Here is an 11,597-nt window from a genome sequence, read left to right as displayed (position 1 = left end):
TATTTATATATATATATATATTTTGGTCAGCATGTACAATTTGGTTTAAGTACAAGATCTGAAATAACAGGTGATGAAATAATTTATCTTTTTTCTAACTATTTTCAAAAGTATTAGTTATAATATGACAAGATTATAAACAACAAAGTAAGGGGAGGTTATTTGGCAAAATACTATACAAATTCAAAAATACATAGAATTCTCATTCTGAGCAGTAGGACTGCCTTACTCAATATCCCCAGTTTAAAATTCAAATAGATTCATTAACGGCACATTGTAAACTAGCAGGACATATTTATGTTTGAAATATTTTCTGCAGGAAATATTTAATTCCTATAACTGAAATATATTTAGAGGAGGAAGAAAATCTCATTTTGTTCTATATTTGACAGTATCTTTATATAACTAAATTAATTCCTTCCCCATGATATTTAAATAGGCCTTGAGCTTCAGAAAATGCAATAATGAATGTCTCTTTTCAGTAGTCAATGATTCTGCTACTAAAAAGCCTCTAGAAATTTTTTAAAAAGGAACAGAGAAGGCACACAAAGTATGCCCTCGCTTTTGTTTTCCATAAGTGGTATGCTTACAGCTATGATATAAATTCCGTCTAGAAATCAGCTTCGAGAGGCAAGGCACTTCTAAGGGTTTCAATGTAACATTACTGCAAGTAGAAGTATGTGGACAGCTCAGATCTAGGTGGGGAGATTATTTGCTTACTTGTACTTAGCAATTTTCATACAGCTTATTAAAATAACAAAAAAGCAACTGGAAAACAAAAAGCAACTACTCTTCCTGCCTAGACTGCAAGGAGGCAGTAGCTGTTAGCAGTTCCTGAGGGAAATAGTGGTCAAAGCTACATCACACATTGAAGTGCAGCACAAAATCCCAGTCACTGCCAAATAACCAGCGCAGCCCACCTAACCCATCCGCACTCCTACCTGGGCCACCAGATCCTATGTCCAGACAATGCCCAATGTCTCTCTGCCAGTTCATGAAAAACTACAGAAGGGGCAAAAGATACAAACGAGACTCTGCCACGTGGCTTACCCTTACAGCCAGCGCAGCGAGGGAGGGCAGGTGGGATTCACATCCTCTCCACGTGGAGCTGTGGGACAGAAAGCGTGAACTGGATGCAGAATTAACTCGTGCAGTCTGAGGGACAGCCCAGGCAGGGGAAATCATACACAGCTGCTCGCCGGGTTCAAGGGGCAACTTTTGATTGTTCCTATCTTCACCCTTTTCCTACACAAGGAAAGGAAGGGATAATTCTGTTCAATGGAAAGTATTTTTGTAAAATAATTTATATCTTTTTTTTTTTTTCTGCAGATCACGTTGTGTGTGAAGAAGAATTCAAATATGCTATGCTAGCTCTAAACTGTATATGCCCAGCTACCTCTACATTAATCACACTGCTAGTTCATACATCTAGAGGACAGTAAGTATATACTACCACTTTGTGAAAGTTATAGCTGATATTCTTTGGAAAATAGCTTACCCCAAATTCCCAGACAACTACAGTTTTTAACAAGAAATTGGAACTTTCTGCACAGTAAAAGCAGCACAATGTTTTACTCAAGATACTGTAATTTCAAAGAGAAAAGCCCTCCTCAACCAATATTTAACAATTTGCTGCATGCTGTTGTGCCACTTCCACAACAGAAGATACAAAAAGTTTGTATTTGCAATTTATTAGACTGAATTATGAGTCTATCACACGATTCTACTTAACAACACCAAGAACCAAGAATACTTATTTTAATATGTTAATTTGAAGGTCTATTTCTGTACACAGATAAAAATTCCTCTTCGCTGAACTAAAAAAATTTGCCATTCAGTGTCTGTACATTAAGAAGCAAGCAAACATACACACAAAGAGATGTTTTTGAACACAATAACCACACTGTCAGAAGTGGTACAGAAATGCCGTGTCTCTACAGACTGCATAGTCACAGAGGAACCTAACTATATTTAGCAAAGTAATTTTACTGCATCTAGTATATCTCTGTCATGCTATATTCTTGGAATAATAAGATATTCTTATTAAAATGTTGTAGGCACAGAGAGGCATTAAAAGAGTAGATCTCCAAATATATCTGTAAAAATGGAATATGTGCCTATACAGTGCACAAGAATACATCTGACAGTTTAGTAGAAATGCATACTTTTTTTGCAAGTAACTGTGGACCCAGTAACATCCTGCTATTTACAAGCAGAGTTACTTAACCTTCTGTATGGCATTTGTAGTATTCCCCTGTGCTCAGGATGGGGAAAACTGAAAGCACTGCTAGAACTTTCACTACCAAGAACAACAAATGTCACGATTTTAATGGCACCGTCTGTACGAGAATCTGTTAATAAGACAACAACAAAGTACAGCTTCCACTTCCAAAAATCAAGGTGAAATAAATTCCTCATCTGCCTAGCTTTCATTATCTGACATGTACAGAATAGAGACTTTTGAGTTATTTCATATTATATGTACATGAAAGAAGAGTAGTAGTCTTAAGAGCTAGCAGAGAGTTTTCCATCAACATAAAACCAGAAAGGGACTCTGTTTTCCACTGTATTTAAGAACTCTAGCATTTCATTTTTAATGCAGGCATATTGATCATTTATACGGATTCCCAGCTACAATGCAAAGCAACTATAGTAGAATGTAAAAATATTTCTCTCTTTTGCAGTCAGAATTAATTGATGTGATTCATCTACAGGTTGTCATTGTATTGCAGATATAAAACTGCTTTGGATTTGACTAATTTATAAATCAGAGTAATTGCTTTAGCTTTTCTAGATATTTTCTGATGTAGAGCAATAGATAAATTAACTGGTTGTTAAAATTGCTAATTGGTAAAACAGATTAAATTACCTTGGTGCATATGAAAGATGAAGTCAGATGAACATTTGAGTTTGCCTGAACACAAATAAGTAGATGACGTAAGCTAAAAATAAAAATTTTGACTACACATGCATTTATATCCAAGATAAATACTAAAATAGATGTAACTAACGAAGAGTATTTGTTAACTAGACCTCCAACGCTAACAGCGAACTGCTTTCCTTTACATCAGCTCCTGTTTAATTAACTTTTCATTATCATGGTTACTACCAGCATCTGCAGTAAATGAACAGACTTAGATTATGGGGAGAGTGGAATGAATCAAGTGCTTCCGACCTTGTATAATCTTTCTGAAGTCTCTTCAAAGTCACTGGGAAGATTTTCTTAAAAATTAGTTCAGGTTTCCATTCACAGAAGCCCCATATCTGTCAACTCACAGGTTTAGTAACTTCAATATAGTGACTGGCGGTGTTTCTTCAAGTCATTATCACAGACTACACCAACACCTCTCCATTGCACAGGGAATGACTTTCTTTATTTTTACACAGTATTTCAAGTGCATCGAACCAGAAATGATTCTCAAGGAACTGACCAGAACATTGCTTGCTTTTTGGCATTGCCCTGGTGAAAAGTCATTCATTAAAGGAAAATAAGACCCCTTTCAAGTTCTAGCTTCTCAACATTTGCTATTATAGTGAAGCTATGATCTTAACCTGTGACTCACGTTTTAATGGAATTAAACAGTTCATTGACAGCTCATACGCTGTTCCAAGTGTTTTTTGAACTCTTACAGACAAAGTGCTACCTATACCACAGGGAATCTCTTTCCTATATTTATTAAGGAGTAGTGTGACACTGTTAATAATATAAGCTCATTTCTGATAATCATGAAGATAAGTACACTGGGAAATTACTGGAAGTTGACAGCACTACATAGAAGCAGAACATAGGAAAAAATACTATTTTTTATTAACCTAATTAGAATGATGATACGATAAACAAAAAGAAACACATGTACCTAAATTAAAAACACCTAATCTTCTGGTATTGATGCATGAGGAGACAGGTGAAAATGTTCTTTTTCTAAGCAACTTACTATTAAAATGTTGCTGCTCTTTATGTCTACTGGCTTTTGTCTTTAATGCTACTTTTCACATTAAACAAACCAGATGTCTTTTCAGCTCTTTATAGCAGTCAAAACCTCAGTCTGTAAGATACCGAAATTCTACCTTGGATCTTATTATTGATCTTTAATAATTAAATCTTGACATTTATCTTTAAATGTTACTTAATTATCTAATCTAGTAACAGAACTTTATTAAGGTTTGTTTTATGATCAAAATACTGGAAGAAAATAGCCTGACTTGAACTTAATATGATCTTTACAGAACAGCCCCATGGGAAGCTTTCAGACAACTAACTGGAACCAAGCAGACTTTAAACAGGTGAACATTTAATTTTAGGGGGAAAAGTGAAATATGGACAAATTTTCTTCTGTAATTGTAGATTTGCTATTCTCTACCTAGTGCACTGTTTGTTAATACTGTTGCAATAAAATGATTTACTTATTTCCATCTTGAAACAAAATGTTTCTACACTGACAGTGGAGAAGAACTGTAAACTGAAAAAAACCCAGCAATTGTGTTAGGATACAGAAAACATGTAAATGTGCACAAAGGAGCATATTCCACTGTCTTGAGATCTTAGCTCCAAGTGGTAAAACACGGAGCACATTTGCCTGTTTTATGTCCTACCCGCAGAGATAGATACGCATCCGTTAGATCCACTAAAACTCATGCAGACAGAACCTTGTTTCCATGTGAAACTTAACAAGGGAAGGAGTTCCCAGAAGCCCCAAGTCAGCAATTTTTGGTGTTACCTGAGGTTTGGCACACTTCCACTAACAATCCAGTTGGATAATGAACATTAGCTACATATAGTAAAGGATGATATGCTTTATATGGTTAAAGTAATAATTTTTTTTTTTTTTCGGACTAGGGAACAGAAGGTATATACTTGCCATAGTATACAGCCAGGCACAGTAACTAAAAATGCCTGCAGGGTAAACAGTGAAGGTAACCAATAAGCAAACGTATAAAAAAAAGTCTTGCAGATAAGTGACCAAAGCCAAATGGGTCTTTCCTACCTAAGTTAATAATTCTTTAGCTACTTCAAACAGGAACCAGACAATCTGCCACGGAACATCTGAAGAGACTGCCTTTACGAATAGAATGAGTATGCTGTTGGTTTCACCTGTCATCTTTAAATTCCAATGAATCTACTTATTAGGGTGGGAGTTTAAAGTGATTCAGCCATATTTGTCCTGATATCAAAGTACATAGTCTTAATGTGCCTATTACTTAGCGGAAAATGCTCTTTAATTGATTAACATAATCTCTGTACTTACAGTATTACCAAGCTTTGATCTCAAATATTTCTTTCAGATTAGCCTATGGGAAATTTTTAATAGACATTTGTAGTTTCTATTGCCATGAAAAACTGTTCTGATTAATAAGAATTTCACATGTTTTAAATTATTCTCTTTATCTGTACATGTTTCAGGGACAGTCAGCCATCACCAGAACAATGGCAGAAAATGTATGGCAGATGCTCTGGTAATGAAGTGTATCATATTAACCTGGAAGAAAGTACTTTTTTTGCTGAGTATGAGGGGAAAAGCTTCACATACGCTTCTTTCCACGCACATAAAAAGTATGTTTATTTTCCTATCAACAATTAAGGGTTCAACCAAATAATTGTCTTGCCTGCAATGAAGCTCAGCATTCAGACGTGCGGTATTGCGCATTATTCTATTTCTGGGTTTAAACATCTGGCCACTAGTAGGTTTCATAAACACCATAAAAGCCCATGTTCGTTCTGTATAGGCCAGCTAAGTCTGAGAGAAGAATATCAAGGATAAGCCTGACAACCAGAGAACAAGTGTACCCTAGAGAGATTACAGAAGAACACCCCTTTCCATGTCCCAAACAATCTAGAAAAGGGTGGGAGGGAGGTTATTAGTGCATTTCTTGCTTTGTTTATTTAGGAGTCAGCTGGAAAACTGGCTTCTTTTGTGGCATATTCATTCAATACAAAATGTTCAATTTAAATGTTGTACCTGCTACATTCTGGTGACTGTTCAAAATAAAAACCTTTTTTTTTTATTGGATGCTAACATAGCTTATTTAGGTTCCAGATCATGCATCACTTATTCAGTGTTGCTCTGTGAGGCGAACATACAAACTGAATACAAATCATGTCTATTGGTATATATTTAACAAAATTAATTTATGTTGAACATTGAGTTTCTTCTCATACTTAGTAAGTGAGAGAAAGATTATTTTTCTGGGGCTTTAATTCCTTATTTTATATCACCAATAAAATAATTTCTAGGAGTGAACCACAAAAATGAATTCTGAAAGTGGCTTCCATTAGGTATGAGTAATAGAAAAATTTAACGTGATTAATACTTTTACATATTGTATATCAATTCTTCTACTAATATTTTTCCGGAAGGGATTATTCTTCTGATAGGGGAAAAAAAAAAATCAACGGGAACAGCATTAGAAAAATATTATCAGAATTAAGAGAAACACTGGAATCAAATGCCTAGAGATTTACAAGCTTATAAAAACTGTTTGATCAGAAGCAGTTATTTAGGAGACATCAATTTTCAAACACGTGTCAACCAAAAATCCACAAGCATTCATAACCTGAAAAATATCAAAGATATACTGGAGATTCATTTTTGACAGCGGAGATTCCGGTATATACAGAACTATGCAAAATGAACCATGCCTTTCCTTTTCTAATTAAGGTTTGGAGTCTGTCTGATTGGTGTTAGAAAGGAAGATAACAAAAACATTTTGCTGAATCCAGGTCCTCGATATATCATGAGTTCTACAGATATATGCTTTTATATAAATATCACCAAAGAAGAGAATTCTGCTTTTAAGAAGCAAGAAAAGCACAGAAAAAACCATGAATCAAAATTATCTTATCACGGAGCTTCTAGACTACCCGTACACAGTATAATAGCCAGCATGGGTAAGTTAAAGAAAATTAAATGCTTCATGGCCTATTCTTTTTCAATGAATAGTGCATTTTAAAGCTTTTAACAGTGTATTCCTAAAATCGTAAAGAGGAAATAGCAAACACTTGCCCTCACATTCTCAAAAAAACCCCAAACAACCAGAAACACACATATGGAATTTGGTTATGTGTTTTGGTTTTTTATAACTTGAAATTAAGACAATTAAGATTGCTGTATAATAAAATACTCAGAAAATATATGTAAAGCAAAACAGCTGACAAATATCACATGAGTACTTTGTTATTCATAACTTTTTTTTTGTTACAAGTTTTTGTAAGCTACTTTAATTGAAAAAATGCCCTCGCTCAAGAAAAAACTATACGTTGTTAATGCATGTTAAGTATGGATTAATTTTATAAGGTATGATTTAAAAACATTATTTAACAAGAAAATATCTATATTTTAATGGACAGGAAAAGTACTACTATGCAGGAAAAGGCTTCCTCGGGTATAGCTTAAATATTTGTTGTATTTAATGTACTAAACACAGTCAATTAAGTATTCCTTTCAGTCTTTGGTCAGGTAGTCAGCTAATCCCCACTAGATATGGAAATCTCATTCAAATATTTTGACAACCACATTAAGAAAATGCTTTTAACCCCACTTCAGGGACAGTGGCTATCGATTTACAAGATACAGGATGCCGAACGTCCAGCGGCCCTACGCTAGCTCTTCCCTCCGAAGGGGAAAAAGAGGGCAGACGGCCCAGCATAGCCCCTGTTCTGGAGGTTGCAGACGCGTCCTCGCTTCAGACATGCGACCTCCTAAGTGACCAGTCAGAAGATGAAACTACCGCGTCAGATGATGAAGTCTCTGCAGGCTTAGAGTATGTATAGTAAATATAAAAGCAACAACATTGTTTTGAAAAGCTAATATTACATAAATGGCATGGATAATTTTTTAACATGCAGATCATCCAAGCAGTTATAGGAAGTAAGGTCCCTAAAAGACGACTGTGGAGTTATTCCCTTTTGTGAGATGCTACTGTCTGTTAGCAAAAAGCTGTTACGCCTATTTTGAAATAAATAAATAACAAAACATATTGACTTCTCCATTTGCTCTACATTTTCTGTACTCTGTTATAAAGATCTAGTTGTGCATTGCAGTTGTTAATAGCATTTTTTATGACCTTTTTTTTAACATTCTATAATTATAAAGAGAGAAGTCAAATAATTTGTAAATGAATAAGTACTTCTGTCCCGAGAACACAGGGATAATCAGATCATTCAACAGGCTTGTTGAGTGGTGGGGCTAAGCGTCTGACTTCAGAGGGTAGGAATGACAAAAAAGCAGTCTGAGACAAAATTAATACATCTAATTCAAAATGTTTGTTAGCACATTACTGGAATTAACGATGCATTACTCAGATAAAAACAGAACACTCAATCCTGTAAATGCCATGCAGATAAGCAATTATGTTTACTGACAGGGGTGTTAAAACTGAAATACACGATTCAGCCAGCAGCTCACCTAGCAGTTTCCCATCTCCAACAGTGGCAGGCATGAGAAGCCTGAGGGAAGATCATAAAGCTCCAGCAAAAAACACAATAGAACAAATCAACCTAAATGTGCAGACTGAAATACCAGGGTTTAAAAGGCCTCTTATTAAAAACTAAGGCAAATTAGAAATTTCATCTCATCACCAAGATGATTCGCCATTTAAAATTTATTCCAAGCACACTGAAAGCATGTTATTAAAGCTCATTTTTGGTAAGTGTTTGAAAGAAAAATGGAGAAGGAAGAAGCACAAGTACCACAATTATATTAATTTTCTTCCTTTTTAAACTTCCTTAGTTTCCAATACATGCATTCAAAACACTAGGACAGACCAGTGATACGAAAAAAAACCCAAACAACTCAAAGCACAATTTATTTAGTCCACAAAAACATGATAGCTTTCACAGACTTCTATCAGACTAGTCAAAGCTACAAAATATGTTGCTTTGATCCTTATTAAACACAGTCCGTTTCATGTACTTGACTCTGCTCATCTACAGATAACTGCAGAAATTGATCACAGATATAAACATCCTAGAAAAATAGTTGTATAGTCAACTGCGTTTCAGTAATTTGCTAACTGAAAAACGTTTGGTCTGTTCTCCTAGGTATGCCAAAGGCTACCCTCCTTACTCGCCATATATCGGAAGCTCTCCCACGTTTTGTCATCTTCTGCATGAAAAAGTACCCTTCTGTTGTCTGAGACTAGATAAGGTAAAAGGAGCTTCTGCAGATAAAACTGCATTCTCATTTCTCTCTTGCATCTGAAAAGAGTCAAATTTTGGTTTCCAGTTAAAAATAAGGTTTATTCAGCAGTTACTAAGCTGTATTTTCTCATCGTTTTCAACACCAGTGTGGGTTTATGTCTAATCAAGTCTGTATCAGGTCATCTGGTAGAATTTTTTATTTCCAATGGTAAAAGCCTTTTATGTCATAGCTAAATCTCTTTATTCTTATCCACTGAACTTGTTTCTTATTTTGATTTTAGGGATGCCAACATAACTACTATGAAGATGCCAAAGCTTATGGATTCAAAAATAAATTGATTATAGTTGCAGCAGAAACTGCTGGAAATGGCTTATATAATTTTATTGTTCCACTTAGAGCTTATTATCGACCTAAGAAAGAACTAAATCCCATTGTATTACTCCTGGATAACCCGTAAGTAGATTTTATCTTTTTGTGTGTGATAATGTTGAACTTATTTTACCATTACTTGAATAGATGATCACTCTTCACATGGCCGACTTAAAATCAAAAACATTATGGCACATTGATTTTTGAGAAAAGTTGGTGACAAAATAATACCCTGTATTCACTGTCATATGTAAAATCGATTTTTACTGACTGTAAATGGCAATAGTAAATCTAAATGTTCTAATTCTTCATGGATGATATTTCAGCTGTTTCTTAAGAATACCACAAATACTGTGAATATTACTACTAAAATTAAATAACTGTATAAACACTGTAAAAACCCAAACTGAGTAACAGTTTCACAGCTACATGATAACACCAGAGACAACACTTAACCTGCTTAAGGTGCTTAGTAGCCTGCACTCATTAGAATTTGAAATTATTAAAAAGATACTGAAAATACACTGTTCTTTAAGCCAGGAGGACTTCACCACACACACATACTTTGTCTACAAAGTCCTGAAAGAAAGTTAAAACATGCAATATTGCTACTACCATATCTGCCTGGAGATCACTGGAATTCTGAGCCTTTCTTGCACCAGCTCTTTAAAATTCCAGACAAATTCTTCTCTGGCAAGACTTGATTCACTTCTAATCTTGCAATAAATGAAAACAAATGTTTTGGGGTTTCTTTTGCAACACTTTGGTACTGCTCAGGTACTACAAAATCACAATTTGGAAGACACAAAACTGGAGGTTAGCTGTATACCGAAAATTAGATCAAACTACAGCTCAAACAAATGAGAGCAGCAGAAATGTATAGGTTCCAATTCCAGGCTGACACTTCCCTTTGCACATACTTGTTCTAGTTTAGGTGATTTATTACAAAGATCTACTGTGAAGTGTCCTGCTTTTGCCTCAGCTCCTTACTGAAGCTATATACATCTGTGTTTGAAAAACAGAAGCTTCTTTTCTTTTTTTTTAAATGTAGATATTACGGCATAAAGTGAATCACACAGAAAAGCTGAAATTAGGCTGACGGACTTCTGATCGTGCCGCTTTCAGGATTTTTAAGAGCATACAGCGCTCTCTAGTGGTTTTTCTCTTTTCCAGCATAACGCCTGATTTTGCACACTTTAATACTGCTAAAGGCACTTTTGTTTAGCATAAAGTTATGGCTGTGGCTGCTAATTAAACTAATAGCCTCAGCTTTCTCTCTCTGCGCAGCATTCGCAGGGACTCCTCCGAAAGGGCAGCGCTCGCGGGGTGCAGGAGCCAGCACACGTTTCCCACACTCGAGGTGCAATTCAGGCCGTCCTTCCAGGCAATCGCAATTTTGGAATTTACTTCATCGGGCTTAGTACCTCAGCCCCTTGCAAGGAACATATCCGTGCCTTGTTGTTATTTTCCCATTTCCTCTGCTTATCAAGGCACGTTATTACAGGATGCTTATTCTGGTATCTACACATCACATGTTTATGGTCTCCGATGTTTTTTTGTATAAAAGCAGAAACGCTGTACAATTTAAGATTTAAGAAACCACACAATAAAATACAGCATCTTGGTTTTCACTTTTGATTTTAAACATAAGGTTTAATCCAGGATTGTCTTATTGACTTGAATGGAGCTGTTGGCACAAAGCCCAAATGATTATTTGGTTTCCACTTCACATTTTTTAAAAGTTCTCACTGCTCAGTTTAAGTGCTCCTAAGTCATGCCCTGCAGAATAACTTGGATGTCAAAGCCACCACCTCCATTCCTTTATTTGGAATTCTACTGTGTCATAACATTTCTGATTTAAGAGGTGCATTTATTAATATAAGCATGTTAATTCTGATCATTCCTTATGATCACAGCAAACTGTTGTTTCACAGCTTCCTGCAAACCTATCTCCTGTTTAAAGTGATATTATACCGTCAAAGTTTTAAAAAAAAAAATATTTTTTAAAAAAGCTACAAGTTTCTTTTAATATTTTTAGAAGAGATGTTGCTGTTGTGATATTGTGTTTCATTTTGTAATCCCATCTGCTGC

At 35.3% G+C, this 11,597-nt stretch overlaps 1 protein-coding gene across 1 annotated transcript in view; it reads left to right on the top strand.

Annotated features, from left to right (window-relative positions):
* The window catches only part of LOC104280320 (potassium channel subfamily T member 2), a gene marked incomplete at its 3' end in the record, with an annotated part of 69,496 nt that extends 59,906 nt beyond the window's left edge, over window positions 1–9,590 (top strand). The window contains exons 15-20 of the mRNA XM_009877936.1: window positions 1,330–1,438; window positions 5,402–5,551; window positions 6,657–6,886; window positions 7,542–7,758; window positions 9,038–9,143; window positions 9,418–9,590. Coding sequence (XP_009876238.1) covers window positions 1,330–1,438; window positions 5,402–5,551; window positions 6,657–6,886; window positions 7,542–7,758; window positions 9,038–9,143; window positions 9,418–9,590 — 985 coding nt within the window. The remainder of the gene's footprint in view (window positions 1–1,329; window positions 1,439–5,401; window positions 5,552–6,656; window positions 6,887–7,541; window positions 7,759–9,037; window positions 9,144–9,417) is intronic.
* Window positions 9,591–11,597: the final 2,007 nt, after the last annotated feature.

The sequence above is a fragment of the Apaloderma vittatum genome, unplaced genomic scaffold (assembly GCF_000703405.1).
Source record: "Apaloderma vittatum isolate BGI_N311 unplaced genomic scaffold, ASM70340v1 scaffold2251, whole genome shotgun sequence".
NCBI classification, from domain to species: domain Eukaryota; kingdom Metazoa; phylum Chordata; class Aves; order Trogoniformes; family Trogonidae; genus Apaloderma; species Apaloderma vittatum.
This window is presented reverse-complemented; position numbering and strand designations above follow the sequence as displayed.